At 35.7% G+C, this 20,963-nt stretch overlaps 1 protein-coding gene across 1 annotated transcript in view; it reads left to right on the top strand.

Moving 5' to 3' along the window:
* The window catches only part of CYB5R4 (cytochrome b5 reductase 4), a 105,312-nt gene that overhangs the window by 62,444 nt on the left and 21,905 nt on the right, over positions 1 to 20,963 (top strand). Inside the window, 7 exon segments of the mRNA NM_001193767.2 lie at positions 146 to 206; positions 1,575 to 1,632; positions 3,251 to 3,344; positions 4,626 to 4,658; positions 6,679 to 6,801; positions 16,499 to 16,639; positions 18,131 to 18,283. Coding sequence (NP_001180696.1) covers positions 146 to 206; positions 1,575 to 1,632; positions 3,251 to 3,344; positions 4,626 to 4,658; positions 6,679 to 6,801; positions 16,499 to 16,639; positions 18,131 to 18,283 — 663 coding nt within the window.

Below are 20,963 nucleotides of genomic sequence, written 5' to 3'. Positions count from 1 at the left end.
AGATCAAGTGAAAATATATTGAGTAGTACATTTGTGATTTGTATCCTTCTATGAATATATGTGATATTTCAATAAGATGTTAACTAAAAAGACAAAATATTGAAAATACTTTGTAGATGAACTATAGCTATCTTTCTTTGTAAAGGCATGCTTCCCAAGAGCCAAGTGACAGATACACTTGCCAAAGAAGGTCCTAGTTATCCAAGGTATGCATTCTTCTTTAAAATTTTCGAAGTTAAATCAATTATATACAAAAATGTACACATTTAAAAAATAAAGTAGCTCTGGGTTTGATTTATCGCTTACTGTTAGTCATGCATCTTTGACATGAGAACTGTAATGTTGTTGGAGAATGAGCTGTTTATTAGATGTTGTTGGAGATGTTGTTAGAGAATGAGCTGTTCCATAAATGTGAATTTTAAATATAACTGAAGTTTGATCCATTTTAAACACCAGTACTTTAAAAAACTATTTTAAAATATTTTTCTGATTATAAAAAAATACATTAATGGTAGAAAACTTAGAAAATATAGAGAAATACAAATACAAAAGAAAGCGATAAAATCAGTTGTAATCTTACCATCCTTAGTTATATACTATTATTTATATTTTCCAGTTAGATTAATATAATACCTACTTCCATATTATTCTGTTTTTATAATATTGGTATGACAGTATATTCTATGAGCATTTTTTATGCCATTAAATTTTCTGCGAAAGCGTTTTTTCTCTTCATTCTATCATATGACCATGCCATAATGTATTTAAATTTTTTTTTAATATATCTAGTTCATTTTTATCAATTTTTAATGGGAATTTTTCAGAATGTATTGCCCAACAGTTGTCTTAAACAGTTAATAGTAACTTAGGCAATACACATGTATCTTGTTAGTGACACTTAAAATGCCTTCAGGTGTGTTCTCTGTAGTTCTTTCTCTTATCCCTTTTCTCCACACCACCGGTCTGTATTATTCTAACGTCAGCATCCTGCTATATTTGTTAAATTATTTGATATAAAATTTTAAATTAGGGACTAAGGATGCTCCCTATAGATTTGCCTATATAGGTGATAAGTGCAAAAAGAGTATCAATTTGATCAATAGCTGTAACAAAACAGAAGACTTAGTTTTACTTTAAGTTTTACTATGGACCCATTAAACAACCTTGATGAGTTCATTTCTTCAGTACTAATATATCTGTGACAGGGAGAAATGAAGATAATAAACAGGTACATTTTTTCATACTCTTTAACAAAATATGTTTTGATTTTGCTCTGATAAAAGAAGATTTTAGTAAAGAGATGTGTAACCTTTATAAAAAGTGTCTTGTTGAGGATATTTTGTTTTTATTCAAGTGGGAATACATGGAAGTATAGATATTTTAAATTTAGAAATAGTTGTCAGCTGTATAATGAAGAATGTAACATGGTAAGACCACTGTTTATTTAGAAAAAAAGCTTAACCTAGAGAAATACAGATATGTCTCACTATAAATTTTAAACATTTAATGATTAATATGTGTTAATGCACATGATTGTCAATATAATTATTCATCCTTTTCTTTATATTTTACAGCTATGATTGGTTCCAAACAAACTCTTTAGTCACCATTGCCATATATACTAAACAGAAGGTAAATATGTCTTTTAAATCAGAAAAGAAGTAAATAATAAATGTTAATTTTATGTACCAGGTCTTTTTCTAAACACTTTTTTATATTATTTACTTCTCATTACAGTTCTTTGAGGTAGATAGTATTGTTATCCCTTTTGTACAGAAGAGGAAACAAAGAAAAGATTAAGTAATTCACCCATAGTTAGACACTGAGTGGCAAATCTGGCATGTGGAACTCAGGCAGTCTGGTTCCAGAGCATCTGCTCTTAACAGCCATTCCTATAGCCTCTTAAAAATCAGAGTAGGAAGTATTTTATGTGTTTTTCTGTGTGTGTGTGTGTGTGTGTGTGTGTAAAGTATGGATAACAAAAAATGAGTATCAGTTAACTTCACCATAAGAACAAATTTCCTAGACATAAACTGGGATTGGAGAAGGTATTTTGCTGTGGCTGTGGCTTAGTGTGTTTAAACCACTAATGGTGTTCGGATCCCCATTTGAAACTGAAGTTAGGGAGGTAATTCATTCACCATTGAAACTAAAGTTAGGGAGATAGTTCATTAAGTATTTATAACCTGTTTCATGTAGAACACAGCCTTAGATATCAGGGATCTAATGATAGACCAGATACTTAGAGACCTGACTTTCAAAAAGGCTTACAGTCCAACTGGAAAATCAGATAAATATGCATACAATTTAAAATATCTCCAAGCACATCCTCCAGCAACTGTTGAGGTTCCCACACTTTGAGGGATATGTAGATTTAAAGACAAGTTCTGGCAGCTAGGAATTTTTGAGAATTCATGCTACTTCTATAGTAGCAGAACCATGTCTGAACCAGTGGGTTCTTCTGACTCTTGCAGCATGATTTGGCCATTCTGCAGGAGTGACCAGCCTCTGCCTGGAAAGAGCCAAGAGGGCCAGAGGCACTACTTATCCTGTTTTCCACTCTCTCTTGATATTGTCTTTTCATCACACAGTTCAAAACCCAGAGCACAGGCTCTAGGAAGGTCCACTTGCATTGGTAATATGAATGGGACAGAGAGGATGGATGGCTAAGGGAAAAGAAAAGGTTTCCTTGTGGAATAATGTATTCAGTGAATAATATAAATAATATATAGCTTACACCAAGGCTATGTAGAAGTTAGAGACACCTAAAAATATGTTAGTGATTTGATTTTTTTTTTTATAAGCTAAGGTCAAGAGGTTATGTAATTTGCCCAGGATCATACATTACAGAAAAGATAAAGATGAACAAAAATAAGTTGGTTTCTGCTCTGATTGTTATTTTCTAGGGGGTGGGGGGATTCCATATTGCTTATTCAAAAAGTATTTATTGAGCACCTACTAGGTGCCAAACAGTGTTCTAAAGATAGTCCCTTAACCTTAGAGCTTAGAGATGAGTGGATAAGGTAGATATTAAACAGAGACGGATATGTAGTAATTAAAATTTTGATATGTCTGTTGAAGGAGAAGAACTGGATTGTAAGGGAGAAAAACAGAAGTCACATTTGTTTAGCTTGGAGGTCCAATAAAGAAGCACCATGTGAACTACCACAAATCACCTTAGAAGTATAGTTGTAGAAGTTTGGGGGAAATTTTTACTTTCTAATCTTTCTATTGTTTCTTTCTGTTTAAGGATATCAATTTAGACTCAATAATAGTTGATCATCAGGATGATTCCTTTAGAGCAGAAACAATTATTAAGGATTGTTTATATCTTATACATATTGGTGAGTACTTTATCATTATTAACGGAAGGAGCTCTGGTTTTCTTTAAATATGGCAATAATTTGGTCTACAGTCTAGGCAACTCTAATATTTTATCTGCTGTTACCATTTTGGTTAGTCATTTTTGATCAGTTTTTTTCCTGTAATTTCTTTACACTAATAAAAGTACTAGCAGTGGCGGTTTAAGCAATTAGATGCTTAAATTCCAAGTTTAAGCAATTAGATGCAATCAAAATCAATAATATAAAATATTTGTTGGCCCAGCTTTGTAAAATCTCTCATACTTGACACCTATAAGAAGTCTTCCAAGACTCAATGGTCACATGTCCTACTGACTGTCATTCGCTAGATGGCCCGTTCCACTGGCCTGTTCCTTACCAGCTCTGCCACAGGAAGTCAATGGCTGCAGCAAAGCAGCCTGGACTACAAATTTGTATTGTATCTTCCAGCTGTCCATCCCTTCATGGCTAAAGACCAACTTTGTATTTTTTTTATCAGGACAGAGAAAAAAGTGTTAGAAACCAGGGAACCCTACACTAGCACACATATTTTAAAAAACTAAAAATTCCACAGTTAAAAATATGAAACTCTCAGGTGCTAGTATTGCATTGAAAGGACTGAAATAATGCAAAATTGTAAATTCCAGATAACCATATGAACACAGTGAAATGCATAGCAGACATTTGTAAGCATATTTCTTGCATCTCCCCCTTCTGGAGTATAAGTTCCATAGGGGCAGAAATTCTTCTGTCTTATTAACTGTTGTGTCCATAATACCTAGAAAATACCTGTCACATGTAGATGCTCAATAAGATTTTTTTCAATAATTGAATGGATAATCAACTTTGGAGAACAATAAGAAAAGGTAAGCTAGACCCAGACCTGGCCTGTGTACACACACACACACACACACACACGCACTCTGGGGCTTGCGTGCTTTAGGTGCTGCCTCTCCCTAGCCTGCTCCTCTCTTGGTTTGTAGGATTCCCAGTCTGGAACCATCCATGCTTGGACTAGTGTGGGTTACCCACTTGTGGGCAATTGAGTATTTGCTCTTTAGTTAAAAGGGAGAAAATTGAAACAGTTGAAAATATATATATTTAAATAATTTGAATCTTCATTTTGATTGTGTACAATTTCTTTGTTCGGGTCTCTCAGAACATGTTTTATTTGTCTTGAGGGATTTGAAATAATTCATAAAAGAGCCATTTAAATGACATATGGTGTTCAAAAACTGTATGAATTGAAGTTCTATTTTAACTAAATAAATTTGTCTGTCCTAGGGCTAAGCCATGAGGTTCAGGAAGATTTTTCTGGTAAGCTACCAAAAACCAAAAATTACGTATGTATGTACATATACACATACCTACAGAGAGAGAGAGAGAGATAAGAAAAATTGAAAAATTAGCATGTGTTTCATTTTTCATATGTGTATTTTCATGTTGCAAAACAAAGATATGATGTTCTCTCTTTTTTTTTAAACTTTTAAGTTCTGGGTACATGTGCAGGATGTGCAAGTTTGTTACATAGGTAAATGTGTGTCATGGGGGTTTGTTGTACAGATACAAATACATTAATTTTTAAATATACCCCTCCCTCTGGTTTCAGGTTTTTTCCTATTTTTTCTTCCCGCTTGTTCCTTTTTTGTGTGCGAGACAGGGTCTCACTTTGTCACCCAGGTTGGACAGCAGCAGTGCGATCTTGGCTCACTGCAACCTCTGCCTCCCAGGCTCAAGTGATCCTCCCACCTCAGCCTCCTGAGTAGTTGAGATCACAGTGCACACACACCACCACAGCTGGCTAATTTTTTTTGTAGAGATGGGGTTTCACCATGTTGCCCTGGCTGGACCCCCTTATTCTTTTTATCTCTTTAACCTTTCTTTTTTTTCCTCCTTAAAAAACACACACACACACACACACATTCTGTCTCCTTTTTATTCTTCTTTCCTCATATCTGCCCTACTCCTGACATGCAGCTTGTAGAAATATACTGTATGGCCAAGGATCGTGAGGTCAGGAGATCGAGACCATCCTGGCTAACATGGTGAAACCCTGTCTCTACTAAAAATACAAAAACTTAGCCAGGCGTGGTGGCGGGCGCCTGTGGCCCCAGCTCCTTGGGAGGCCAAGGCAGGAGAATGGCGTGAACCCAGGAGGCAGAGCTTGCAGTAAGCCGAGATTGTGCCACTGCACTCCAGCCTGGGCGAGAGTGAGACTCCATCTCAAAAAAAAAAAAAAAAAAAAGAAAAAAGAAATATACTGTATTAGCAAAATTTTTCTTTCATCTATATATTTAAATGTTCAATAAAGAGCATACTAAATTATGAATATTGCTGCATATAAACATGCAGCGTAGGTTTTACACAGCTATTTAATAATAGAAGACTCATCATAGAATGGTATTTTCTTGTTTTCAAGTACTGTTTTGGTACCTTATGCTGGTCCAGTGTTTCCTCTTTTCCATATATCATTATAGGCTCTGCAAATTATATAAATCAGGCTCTTTAAAGACAAAGACCATGTTTTTATTTTGGTTAAACTTCAAGTCAGTGCTCATCAAATTGAATTCATTTGATCCATCTGTCTTTAAAAGTTGTTAAATTGTTACTGGATTTTGTGTTCACAGTGGGGGAGAGCAGAACATTGTTTCTGAAGAAAAATTAAATATGCTTTAAATCTTTAAAAGCATGTTCAATTCATAAAATTTAAATCAGCATATGAAAGTATATATTTTATTATTATACCCATATATTATAAACATTTTAATTATTCAATAAAAAGGTAATCTAAAATATTTTTATCAAAGATTCACATGCACTTTATCAATTTACTCTGTATTTACTAGGACTTCATTCTCATGAGGCTCTTCTTGTGTTTATTAGACTCGGTATTAGTCTACTGAATTTACTCATAAGAATCCTTCAGATTCTGACTAAGGAATGTTAAAAAGCAAATTAAATTTGCTTTTGTGGGGGCATTCGATACTAATTTGTACATCTCAGCCTTTTTTTTTTTTTTTTTTAAACTTTATGTCAGTTAGTTGCCATGGCTATGTTTGAGCTTGTATAAAAACCAGCAACACATAGTAGTTTGACCCTTAATAAATTAGTTTGAAAGAAGTTAATCTGAATCTATTAATAAAGTAAATTAAAGCATATAAAGCATAAACAATTATGATTGTGATTGAATACGTAAACAGAATCTTATTTATCCCACTAATAATCAGTACCATTCATATTGGATCAAGACATTTGTACTATTTGAGAAATACTGGTTTTAAAATAAAATCTTGTATTTAATATCGATGAATACAAATGGAATTTATCTTCTTTTCAGTGCGGGTTGTTGAGAGTGTGGGAAAAATAGAGATTGTTCTTAAAAAAAAAGAGAATACTTCTTGGGACTTTCTTGGCCATCCTCTGGAGAATCATAATTCACTTATTCCAAGGAAAGATACAGGTATGCTGTGTTCTTTTGTTATGTTAATTTCACATTCATGAAATTGTTGTACAGATGTACCAGAGTTTGTAAGGCTGCTTTGAAATGAGCTGAAGGACCCTTGTATCCATCTCTAGGAAGTTTGAAAGGGACATTGTGTCTGTTGTCCTGCTTTTTTTTCCCGTAGAAGTAAATTTCAGACTCTAGTATCTAATGTGTAGGCGTAGTGAAGTCATTACATAATGATACCTGAATGGAGAAGGCCACTTGTGCTTAGACTGTTGATCAACCATTTACTCTTTCAGGTCCCCTTTTGTGAAGATACAAAAACAAGTTTAAGTTTATGCTTTGTATGTCTGCTTGATATTTTTCCTATTGAGGAAGATATGTTTTTCTTCTTAATTAAACTAGTTTCTCAGTTTACTTTTTGTATTAGTCTCTTTTCCCATTGCTTTAAAGAAATGCCTGAAACTGGATAATTTATAAAGAAAAGAGGTTAATTGGCTCACGGTTCTACAGGCTGTACAGGAAGCATGGTGCTGGCATTTGCTTGGTTTCTGGGCAGGACTCAGGAAACTTACAATCATAGCAGAAGGTGAGGGGAAAACAGGCACATCTTACATGGCTGGAGAAGGAAGAGGAGAGAGATGGGGGAGGTGCTACACAGTTTTAAACACCAGATCTTGTGTGAACTCTGTCATGAGAACACCACCAAGAGGGTGTTCCTAAACCATTCATGAAGGATCCGCCCCCATGCTCCAGTCACCTCCAACTAGGCCCTGCCTCCAACACTGGGGATTACAATTCAACCTAAGATTTGGATGGGGACACAGATCCAAACCATATCTTTTCTAAAAGATAGTACCATTCATTTCTTTTCATTTTTAAAAAGCTTTTTATCTAAGTTTAACGTATATATAGAAAAGGGTGCATATTAGAAGTGCTCTACTTGATGATATTTTGCAAAATGAACATATCCTATATTTTCTCTTTGGAAATTGGTAGTATTTACTCCTTGTTCTAAGTGTTTTGGACTTTCACAATGATGTGCCAGAACATGGATGATTCTTTATCCTTCTTACTGGGCATACATTTTTTGTGCTAATCTTTTCAATATAGAAACGTATGACCTTCAGTTCTTGGAAACTATTATTGGTTTTACTTCTCCCCATGGTCTGTTTTACTTTCTACATATTGAACTTCCTTAACTAGTCTTCTAATTACCTTATCTTTTCTCTCTTATTTTCAGTTTTGTCCTTTTGTTCTACTTTCTGGGAGATGTCTTCAGCTATGTCTTCTGGCTCTTCTATTGAGTTACTCATTTCTACTCATATTTTTAACTTCTGTAACTCCTTTGATTTCTTTTCCTTTGTTTTAGCATCCTATTCTTATTAGCTTATCTTTTAAAGAATGACTGGTAATGTTTTCTTCTCACTGTATAACTTCTGTGTCCCTCAGGTTCGTTGTTTTTTGTTTGTTATAGTGTCTTTAATATTAAATGCTTTCTTTGAATGTTTCCTAATCTTTTACTATCTGCTCATATTTCAGGGTAGGACTGTAAAACTAATTGGAAACTGTGCATGTGGGTGTGGCTTGCCAACGGTTATATTCACTATATGGCTGGAACATTTCTTTGGGAAAAGTCCAAAGCCAAGAGTCCCTAGAGTGAACAATCTCCTACCTTGTACCCAGCATTTCAGAAGCCATGTGGGGAAGAAGGCTGGGCCTAGCTTCTGGTATATCTGTAAGCGTCACTTAATTTTCTTTCTTTTTTTTTTTTTTCTTAGAATATGATATTAGTTTGCTAGGACTGCAGTAACAAACTACTACAGACTAAGTGTCTATGGCAGAGTTAGTCTCTTCTGAGACTTCTTCCCTTAGTTTGTAGATGGCCTCCTTTTTTCCTGTTTCTTTAAATGGTCTTCCTTCTGTGTGTCTGTGTCCTAATGTCCTCTCTTTATAAAAATACCAGTCACAATGAATTAGAACCAGCTTAATTACCTTTTAAGTGAAGACCCCGTTTCCAAATATCGTCACATTCTGAGGTACTGGGGGTTATGATTTCAACATATGTATTTGGCGAGGGGACACAATTCAGTCTATAGCATAGACCCAATCCAGAGACCCCTTGTTTACCCTCTAGAGTGCAAACTTCTTATATTTTGCTGATATGGGGAAGTGTCAGTCATGTGGCTGTGCTAAGTAGGGAGGACTTCAAGGGGATGGGAAGACCTATCCAAGCTTCTTAAATGAACTTGTATTGAGAAAGTAATTTTAATTCTTGACTCTGATGCCAGAGGTACTTAGTCCTGCCAGTTTCTGAGCCTTAAAGGAATTTTGTATTATAAGTATGTTGGTTCTTGGCTTTCTACACTTCTGGCTTAGCATTCAGCTATCTTTAGTCTGTTGAGTCGTTTACCAGTCTTCTCTCTGCCTTGTCAGCTCCTGAAGTTTGTTGCCTTTGTCTCTGATTTCCATTCTTTCTGTCTGTGTGGGCTTATGCCTTAAAAATCAAACACACATGCAAAAACCCTTTTTCTTGTTGTTTTAGGGGATTCAGAAGGAACTAACTGCATGTATTCAGTTTATCTTCTTTAAATATATAAAATTATCATATATAATTTATTGCATGAGATAGGAAAAAACAAACTTTTTCCTAGTCTTACTTCTCAACTCAGAACACTACAATGTGAAATTTCTTCTCACCAACAACCAATTCTACAGCAACTCCAACTGTCTGTCTTACAATTTAACTCAAGTCTGATACATCCTGGAGTTTAGGGCAGACCCCACAAGTTAAGGGCTTAGTCCCGCAAGACTGCCCCCTACTTCACATGCCAGTTGCAAATTCCAGGTTGTGACCTATGCTTCTGACCAGCCACCTATAAATCAGTGTTGTCACAACCTCCTTCTTGGGTTCAAAAATTTGCTAGCATGGCTCACAAAACTCAGGGAAACATGTAAGTTTATTATTTTACTATAAAGGATATTACAAAGGATACAAGTAAATAACTGGATGGAAGAAATGCGTAGGGCAAATATGTGAAAAGGGGCACAGAGCTTCCATGACCTCAGTGATTGCATCATCCTCCAAACATTTTCATGTGTTCAGCTTTCCACAAGCTTTTTCAAACCATGTCATTTTGGGTTTTTATGGGGGCTTTATTATGTAGGTGTGATTGACTACATCATTGACCATTGGTGAGCAGCTTAACCTTCAGCCTGTCCTGTCCTCAGAGGTCTAGGAAGGGGGCTGCAGGTTCCAATCCTTTAATCACATGGTTGGTTTCCCAGGCAGACAGGTCCCATCTTGAGGCTATCCGGGAGCCTACCAGGAGTCTCCCCATTAGAACAAAAGATGCTCCTATCACCCAGGAAATTGCAGGGATTTCGGAATTCTGTTAAGACACTTACAGTACTTAGGAAATTACAAAAAATTTTAGGAGCTTAGTGTCAGGAACCAGGGTTAAAGACCAAATATTAGAACAGAAGATTCTTTTAGTGTCTCTGTTTACAAGGATTTTAGGAGTTGTGTGTCAGGAACCAGGGACACAGACCAGTATTTCTTTTTAATTCACACTTATGAAAATATATTTGTAGCTAATTTTCAGAAAAGCATGAGGCAGCCTTATTTTGAGTACATCTTGTGTGTAGAAGACTGTTTTAGGCACTGTGGAATGAAACAAAGAGTATGGGAAATTTAGTTTCCCACGTGGAAGATAGAAAATAAGCAAACATGAAATTGAAGAACACTTTTATAAGGAAATAGGCTGACAAGGATAAGTTATACAGTACAAACTAAACATGTTTTGTGGTAGCCCCAAGTGAATAGATACAGATGAATTTGGCCTTGAATGACTGCCTCAAGGAAGTGAATTTGAAGCAGTATTTTCAAAGTGAGGTCCATGGCTTTCAGAAAAAAACAAAAAACTATTTTGGACTTTCCAGGTAGAGCTACAGGTCATTACTGGTTGCATATTAGGCCAGGCATTTTGTTAGATGTAGAGAGAGAAAAATGTAAGTGGCATGTAGGAAAGTTCTAATGGGTTAATTTTACCAGAGCAAGAGGTCTGAATTTTTTGGTATTAGGTAAGGAGAGAGGACATAGAGAAATGATAGTGTGATATAGCAGATCAGAAAAGAATAGAAAAGGGACAATGGAAATGAAAAGGTATTTTTAGGGTGAAATCTCTTTCCCTGAAATTATCTTTCTTATCTAGTGATTGAAAAATCATAGCAAACCAGGTAAAAGCCAAGTCCAAGAAATAAATGATACTGAGAACTTGGGCTGACCTCCATTTGGAAATAACTAGTTAGAACAACCATCATTCGGATATTCTCTGTAATTTCTTGAGGATTTCCATTCTTTTATTTCTGCTGTAAATTTTTTCTTGAATCCTGAACCACCATAAAAAAAGAAAGGTTTAGCTTTCTTGGTTGAAATTGGAGCTGTAATGTGTTTTTCAGTGAAGGTTTTCCACTTTGGAAAATGACTTGGAGTTTAGGAGATATTTTTGTTTCACTGCATTAACAAAGATAATTTCATCTTTCTCCTTTCTTCTCCTTAAATCATGACAAAAACTGTAGGTTATTTTATTCACTAGCAAAGCCGAATGATTACATCAGCAAAATATTATAATTAACTTGCTTTGAGTAGCCTTAAAGATTTACAGCCAATTATGTGGTTCCTAGATTTTCAATATGTATTGCTGTAATTATTGACTTTATGACAATAGTATGCTGGCTGTGTCTTACTACTTTCTTAGCTAAAAGAATTTGAAAACAAGCATATAAGTTGAAAAACTTTTAATATAATGTTTTCTCATGTCAAATCTAGAAGATCCTTACATGAAGGATTCATATATCAGAAAGAACATCAACCAGAGAAGAGAAACTTTCATTTTTACCTTCAATCCAGATGTAGTAGGTCAATATTTTAAATTGTATGAATTGAACCCATATAATTTATAAGTGTGATGCTTCCAATTAATTTTTTTCTTCCCGGAAATGAAGATTATGAGTGAGTAGCTGTGGGGGTTATGTGGGAGAAAGAGGCAGGGGGAGAGAAAGCAATAGAGAAAGAGATGGCTGAGGAACTTCTCTAATAAGGGTCAGAAATCAATAGATAATTGAATTGCTATTTCTATATACAAGGTAACATTAGCATTTTTATCTTAATTGATAATTGTCTTTAATGTGGAATCTTGGATCACCAAACCAAGGTAATTTTAAAGATTTGCCAACAAATAACCCAGTCAATTGTCTTAGGAAACAAGATTAAAAAAAAAAAGAAAGGTCTCACAATTTTGATATGTGAACAGCCACTTACAGGCATATGTTGGAGATGTTGTGGGTTGGGTTCCAGACCATCGCAATGGAGTATCACAATAAAGCAAGTCACACCATTTTTTTGGTTTCCCAGTGCATGTAAAAGTTATATTTACATTATACTTTAGTCTGTTAGGTATGCAATAGCATTATGTCTAAACAACAACTTACACATCTTAATTTAAAAAACAATATATTGCTAAAAAATGCTAACAATCATCTGAGTCTTCAGTGAATCATAATCTTTTTGCTGGTGGAGAGTCTTGCCTCGATGCTAATGATTGGTGACTTATCAGGGTGGTGGTTGCTGAAGGTTGGGGTAGCTGTGGTAATTTCTTAAGAAAAAATGAAGTTTGCTCACATCGATTACCCTTTCTTTCACAAAAGATTCTCTGATAACATTTTATTCACAATAAAACTGCTTTCAAAATTGGGGTCAGTCCTCTCAAACTCTGTTGCTGTTTTATCAATTAAGTTTATGTATCATTCTAAATTATCTGTTGTCATTTCCACAACATTTCACAGCATCTTTACCAGGAGTAGATTCCATCTCAATAACCCACATTTTTTGCTCATCCCTAGGAAGCAATTCCTCATCTGTTCCAAGCCTTATCATGAGATTGCAGCAATTCAGTCACATCTTCAGGCTCCACTTCTAATTCTAGTTCTCTTGCTGTATTTCCACCACATCTGCAGTGACTTCCTCCACTGAAGTCTTGAACCCTTCAAAGCCATCCGTGGGAATTGGAATCACCTTTCAAATTCCTGTTAATGTTGCTATTTTGACTGCCTCCCATAAATCTCAAATGTTCTTAATGGCATCTAGAATGGTGAAACTTCTATATTTGAAGCCCACTGTTGAGACTTACTATGTGGAAAAAAAAAGATACCTTTCGAATTGTTGTCATTCATTGACAATGCACCTAGTCACCCAAGAACTCTGGTGGAGATGTATGTCATGAAGATAGCTTCTCTCTTTAAACCTCATAAACCAACTTCTTCTAGCTTCCGACTTTGCTTCTATAGCTTCCTCACCTCTCTCAGCCCTTCTAGAATTGAAGAGAGTTAGGACCTTGCTGTGAATCAGGTTTTTGGCTTAAGGGAGTGTTCTGGCTGGTTTCATCTATCCAGACCACTCAAACTTTCTACAAATCAGCAATAAGGCTATTTTGCTTTCTTATCGTATCATTCATGTGCTCACTGAAGTAGGACTTTAAATTTCCTTCGAGAGCTTTTCCATTGCATCCACAACTTGTCTATAGTGATTGGCTACTAATAATTACTAATCATGTTCTCAAACTTTTTAAACAAGGCCTACTGAGTTGGGACAAGAAACCCTAATAGCTTCTTACTCCATCCCACATCTTTTCTAGATGCCCTGAGATGTTGGACAAGCTTTTTAACTTCTATAAGCTTCTGTTTCCAGCAGGGAAAGTAAGAGTAACTAAGTGCTTCAAAAGTGCAAGAAGGAGAAGCCAGTTGAAGGCAGTGTGGACTCCTAGTGCAGTCTTCTCTTTCTCTTCTGTCTCCCATTGAAGACTTTACCTGTGTTTTCTGTTTTGGCCTTGTGAAATTCTATTTTTTAAAAGGGAAAATACAGTTTCTTTTTAACATTAAGAAAAAAGTATGCTCAAATAGTCTTATTATCCTCAGTATTTCAGCCTTACCCTGAGTATCTCAATATTAATTGTATGTATTTAATTCAAATAAGTTAGGTATTTGGGGCAGTAATGTTTTTGTCTTGTTTTTGTTTTACTGTCTTTGTTTTCAGTTTCTCATTTTTTAGTATAATTACCTGTGCTTAGAAAGCCAAAAAGCCGACAGTTAAATAATGGCATTGTGCAGACTGAAGTAGTTAGTGCCATCTGCTTTATACTTTTTTCTTATCTTATATACTGCAGTTCCCATCTGTCTGTGCTATCTTTCTCCTTGATGCAATTGAAAGATGAAGACTGTCTTAAAATTCTTAGAACCTATAGTTAGGATGTTCTTTTGAAATTATAGTCAGCCTTTTGTGGGTAAAACATTGAAATTATCTCAGTAGTGTTAAATAACAAGAATGCTGTGTCAACTCTCTAACAAGGAAAGTCAGTAAATCACTGTAACCCAGTATTTCCTTGTGTTTTAAATATCACTGGAGAGTTGCATAGTTACTATAGCAAACTTTTCTAGCATATGCTAGAGTAGAAATTGTCAGTCCAGAAGGTGAGCATTTTCATCTAGCTGTAAAGTTATCAAAATGATATGCACTAGATTTTATTAGAAGAAAACAACACTGTGGTCCTTAGACCTGCGCAAGAAGGGCACCTGCCCTGGGTTCCACACTTGGAGAGCCCCACATGACTATCTCCAGCCACAGCCATACCCCTCCCACAAGGTAAGGAGTATTACAAGACCACGAAGTATCCACCTGGAGCTCATCCTCTTTCTTTCAACTTCACCCTCTAGGTATCTAGAACCATGGAATTCCCTGCCCAAACGACCCCAAATCTACTTCTATCCAAGGAGTGGCCAGGGCTGTTTATGTGAAAAGCTAGTGCATGAGCTTGAGCCTGTGGGTTAATGTATCCATACCCATTTAAGCCCCTACTCAGAGTCAGACAGCCAAGGATGAAAAGACAATGGGGGCAGGCAGTGGGAGTGCAGGTCTCATTCCTCTGCCATTTCACTGATATTCTGAGGAGTTTAAGAATCCCAAATTTGAACCTAGCCTTCTAGGACCTTGTGAAGCTGTATATTTCAAGATATAGCATAGAACATACTTTGACAGTTATTTGTCCGATTTATAACTGTTAAATATTTACATGTATATAGTGTGTGGGTCTCTAGTTGTATTCTTACTGTGGGTTCCAGAAAGGGTCTGGAAAAAGAAATAAAGAGATCATTTGCACCTTCATTTCTCTTTGTGCATGGGCCTATGTCCTTTGACCCTTTGGTTAGGCCAGTGCTTGTTAGGCCTTCTAGGATAACTTTAGGGTGGACTATTAGCCGTAATCTGGTCCAAACTTGTGCCCTGGCACTAGAGTGAGGTGACCTCTAGTGATACTCCAGGGTCTTTGCATAAAGTGGTGTAGTCTAAGCTTATATACTTACTGCTACCATGATAGCAGGTGGAAAATTGAGTGACTGATCTGTGGGGAGCAAAAGAGAGAAGGGAAGTTGGATTCACTTGTGACTAAAATGATTTCTTAGGATTATATGTGAATTTCAGTTTTCCACTAAGCGTTGATTATTAGCTGTTGGCTCTTCACTTTCTAAGATCTGGAGAAAATATTTCTGCACCTACTTGAATATTTTTGGGTTAAAAAAAGAGAATAACTAGAATAAGAAATATATTATCAGGGTTTATTCCTTTACATCTCTGTAAATACTATTTTGAGAGAGGAAATAAAAAGTTAATATCTTCACATTTTTCTGATGTGCTATTTATGTTCAAAGAGAATGTACAAGTGAAAATCTTAATTATTTCAGAACTTCTATAATAAATTCTTCTAATTCAAATGGTATTATTTGCTCTGTATACAAACAATATTTTCTGAGCTTGGGATATTAATTTCAAATTTCTCTAGTATTTATAAAAATATTTGATTCTTTTTATCTATTTGTATATTAGTACCATAATCCTAATCCTACCATCTTCAGCTTTTCACTTGTATTAATTTTCCAGATGCCAAAACCTACACCTTTAAGCATAAAAATTTTTATTTTAATCATTTTGTGACAGTTAAAATGTTCTCTAATCATATATATAAAATACATACACACAAACATAGAGACACAAGAATGTATATCTTCTTGCCTTTGTCAAAGAGATATTCTAAAATTGCTTAATAGTGCTACTGTTGTTAAGCCTTAAAGGCTTGAGCTTCAGGACTTTTCCATTGTGTAAGAAAAGATTTTAGAATGTACGGTGGCTCATGCCTGTAATCTCAACACTTTGGGAAGCCAGGGTGGGTGGATTGCTTGAGTCCAGAAGTTTGACACTAGCCTGGGCAACATAGTGAAACCTCATCTCTTAAAAAAAAAATTTTTTTTAAAGACTTTACAATGTAAACTTATTCATTATCAAATAAAATTAGGGTTTTTTTTTTTTTTTTTTTTTAGAACATAATGGTTTAACATGCTATAATAACAGATGTGAGGAAATAACACTCATTAAGTTCATCTTTCAAGTTATAGAAGTATTTACAGGTCTTGGTCAACAGATATCTCAGGAAATAAAATGGAAAAATTAACCTTAAAATATTGATTAATTTTTTAAATGTATAGGCATTTTAGTGAAGTTGAAGCTTTCTAGAAAACAGAAGCTGAGTGTGTGCTTTCTCTTAGTGGTTTAGTATTACTTCTTATTAATTTATGTATCAATAAGAGAAAATGAATCACTTTTTAGGTTTGTACTACAGAAAGTGCCAGTTAATTTCCAAGGAAAATGTTACTCATGATACGAGGCTTTTCTGTTTGATGCTGCCACCAAGCACTCATCTTCAAGTGCCCATTGGGCAACATGTTTACCTCAAGCTACCTATTACAGGTAAGGTGAATAGAGGCTTTGGGACACATTTTCTTCTTTTATAAGCAGTTCAAAATCAGTACTGTTCTTTCTAGAAAACAGCCATTTACGTTATTAATAAATGTTTCCAGGCAGCTAGATTTAGTGATAGTCAGAATCTAGGTTTGTGACTGCAACGTGTTCTACATGTTGGAACTATAGCTGGACCATATTATCATGTGGAACAAAGATATTGCCAGTAGGTTAGACAGATGATTCCACCAGCATTGTAATTTATGACTGACAAAACCCTAAATGAAAGAGATGAGAGACTGCACAAATAGTCTTCCATGAAGACAACTACTAGAAGCTCATACTGGTGTCTCTTAGTAGCTACTTAGGGTTGTATCATTTATGAAGTTGAATCTATAAAATTTTAAATGAGCGAATGATTGGAAATGATTTTATTCTATGTGCTACCAGTATAAGAAGCTCTATAAATGTATAAATATGAATTCTTCTTTCTTTCATTTTTATCCTAAATTTACCTCACTTGTTTTGAATACCCTTGTTATTGATGTCCAACATTTTCTTCGCCTTTTGAAGCTGCAAACAGTAAAATTCTCCTGTCAGCTGTAGTGTTTCCGGCAATTGTCTAAAATGTTACCAGCTATGTCTTAGTAGATATATTATGATGAGGCACTGTTAAGGTTTTCTGTTTTTTGTCACTAATGGCTGGTTTTCTCTTTTTCATCACTAATGCCTGGTTACCTAATTCAAGAGCTGGTATCTTCTCCAGTTATTGCCAATGCATTTTAATTAATATATGTATTTTGTATACATTAAGGAGCCATGCATAAAATTTTTGGTCTTTCAAACATGTGATGATTCTTCTCTTTGGGATTTGGCTACCTAAAATAAAATGAGTTATTTATTTTACTCTTTAAGAAAATAATATATTCTTAGAAATATCTGGATTAACATTCTTTTTATTCAGTTACCAAAGTAATATGTAATATGTTAAAATATTAAAACAATTTAAAGTACGTGAAGTAAAAAGTGAAATTTCTTCCTTTTTCTCCCCTAAATGATCCCACTGGTCATCAGTAACCATTTTTAAAAATTTGGTGTATAATTAAAATTATAAGGTAAATACTTTTTTTAACATCTCCATGGTAAATTTTTGATGCGGTTTTTGTTGTGGCCCATTACAAAGTTTATTTGCTGATGGAATAGGTGGTTGTCTAAACTTATTACCATATATTTCTATTAAATTAGACTATACATAATAAAAACATTGTTTATATTATGGGTACAATATTGATTTGTGAAAATTGTTTCGGCACATACAGGCTTGGGGTATATATACGTATATACTATATACATATAGAAAAATCATTAGAATTATATACCCATTAGGTATATAGTTTTAAATATATACTGATGGTATCATAAAATTTGGACGTTTCATCTTCATGAAGAGGTTTTTGGATTTTTAGAGTTTAATTTTTTTGCTGTGATTTTTTTTTCTAGGTACAGAAATAGTAAAGCCATATACACCTGTATCTGGTTCCTTACTCTCAGAGTTCAAGGAACCAGTTCTTCCCAACAATAAATACATCTATTTTTTGATAAAAATCTATCACACTGGACTCTTCACACCAGAGCTTGATCGTCTTCAGATTGGTTAGTATTGTTACATTTTTGTAACCTCATTTGTGCTCTAGATTGGATCAGATTGCCCTCTTGTTATCTCCATGTAGGAGTCTATCAGATATCTTTAACTCAACATGTCTACAACCAAAGTTATCTTCTCTTTGTCCCACCCAGCATGGCCTTCCTCCATATTCCCTGTTTTTATTATTTGCAGCATCACTGTTCATCCTTGATCCAATCTGGAAACTCAAATCAGCCTTGTTTCTTCCCACTTTCTCTCTCCCAGTCCAGTCAGCCACTAAATTTTGTTGAGTATACATCTCAATGGCTTTTTCAGCTACCTCTTCTGCCACTGTCTTATAGTAAGCCTTCATCATATCTTTGTTGGCTTCTAACTGTTTTCTCACAATTGACCCTGGCTGCTTTGCAGCTTTGAAACCTCTGATGGGTCCCCATTATCTATACTGCATGACCTGCATAGACATTGATAATCTCTCCAGCTTCATCTCTTGCTATACAAAAATACTTGTGCTACTCAGAGTTCCACAGATTTGTCATCCTCATTCACAGTTACATGCAGTTGCCACACCCAAGATGCCCATCAACCTTTTCTTTACCTGTCAAGTACTTTTTTAAAAAGACCCAAACATGGGCTGGGTGCGGTGGCTCATGCCTGTAATCCCAGCATTTTGGGAGGCTGAGGCAGGCAGATCACTTGAGGTCCGGAGTTTGAGACCAGCCTGGCCAACATGGGGAAACTCCGTTTCTACTAAAAATACAAGAATTAGCCAGGTATGGTGGCGGGCATCTGTAATCCCAACTACTTGGAAGGCTGAGGCAGAAGAATCACTTAAACCTGGGAGGCAGAGGTTGCGGTGAGCCAAGATCATGCCACTGTACTCCAGCCTGGGCAACAGAGCGAGACTCTCAAAAAAATAATAACAATAAATAAAAATAAATAAAAAGACCCAAACAGAATATCACTTTATGGAGCCCTCCTCCTCCCCTGAAACCCCTAATAACAACAGTTTGTTCGTAGCTCTATTATAAGAATAAATATATTCCTCAATTAGAAGACTGAGTTTAGGAGCAGAAATTGTCTTATCTTTGTATTTCCAACACCTGGCATGGCAGTTGGTACATAATAGGCTGTCAGTAAATGTACTTTGTTTTTTTGTTTGTTTGTTTTATTTTTGAGACGGTCTGCCGCCCAGGCTGGAGTGCAGTGGCTTGATCTCAGCTCACTGCAACCTCTGCCTTCTGGATTCAGTGATTCTTCTGCCTCAGCCTCCCAAGTAGCTGGGATTACAGGCACACACCACCACGCTGACTAAGTAGTAGAGATGAGTTTTCACTATGTTGGCCAGGCTGGTCTTGAACTCCTAACCTTAGGTGATTGGCCCACCTTGGCCTCCCAAAGTGCTGGGATCACAGGTGTGAGCCACTGTGCCCAGCCAGTAAAGGTACTTTGAAAGAATGAATAAAGAACTATAATGAGATATATTAAGATTTAAAAACTTCCCTTGCTTCTGCTCCCTTTTGGTGTCTCTTACTCCTTTTTCTGTATTTTCTTTTCACTGCTTTTTACCTAATGGCAAAAGTGTTCCTCTTTCCAAGGCAGCATTAGCAATATTTTGGGATATCAGTGAAGTGGATCACTGAAATTTGGAAATAAACAAAATTACATTACTTTCTGAAATGTAGTAGATATGATTCTGCTAATTATATCTACTTCACATAAGAGAGATGATTAGTCATCCTTGGTTACATAAACCAAAATATTTTATATGAATTTGAACCTGAAGTATTTTGGAGTACCTACAAATCTAGTGAAGGTGACTGTCACCTTGTGAAAGAAGGACTGACACATAATTATAATACAGTAAGTGGAAACTTAAGGAATGGTATTACAGCCTATTTATGGAGATTTTTGCAAACATAGCAGGGTGAAGAGTTGTCCTAGAGTGTGGAAAGGGAAAGCTCGAAGAACAAGATGAAGTATTATTTCAGCTTCATTTAGGGAGGCTCAACATGGCACAAATATTTGTGTCACTTAGAGAGTTGTACATTAAATGAATGAACCCATGCAATTATCCATCTCTGTTTCAATCCCATGTTCACTAAGCAGCATGATTTTACATGATTAATTTGGCTTTCCATGTGTTCTGATACTGGAAACAAGATATCCCCAATGGGACATGTAATGTTCAGGTCACTAGATACATGTAACCCCAGCTGTGCCATTCTGGCATGTGTGCTTTAATCTCTTCTGAATTTGATTAGCATCAGTTATCTTACATGAGTCTAATCAATTTTGTTAGCATTGGAAAGACTGGGCTGTGGGTAAAAGTTACCAAGTTAATACTGTCCTCTGAGGCTTCTTTAGTAAACAACCATCTGGCTTTCCTAAGGACATTCTAATCTTACAGTGTTTTTCAAACTATAACAAGGAGCTTCTATTGTTTGTTTTTTTTTGTTTTTTTTTTTTTTTTTTGTGAGACGGAGTTTTGCCCTTGTTGCCCAGGCTGGAGTACAATGGCGCGATCTCGGCTCACCGCAACCTCCGCCTCCTGGGTTCCAGCGATTCTCCTGCCTCAGCAACCTCCGCCTCCTGGGTTCAAGCGATTCTCCTGCCTCAGCCTCCCGAGTAGATGGGATTACAGGCATGTGCCACAATGCCCAGCTAATTTTTTGTGTTTTTAGTAGAGAC

The sequence above is a fragment of the Macaca mulatta genome, chromosome 4, assembly GCF_049350105.2.
Source record: "Macaca mulatta isolate MMU2019108-1 chromosome 4, T2T-MMU8v2.0, whole genome shotgun sequence".
Classification (NCBI taxonomy): domain Eukaryota; kingdom Metazoa; phylum Chordata; class Mammalia; order Primates; family Cercopithecidae; genus Macaca; species Macaca mulatta.
This window is presented reverse-complemented; position numbering and strand designations above follow the sequence as displayed.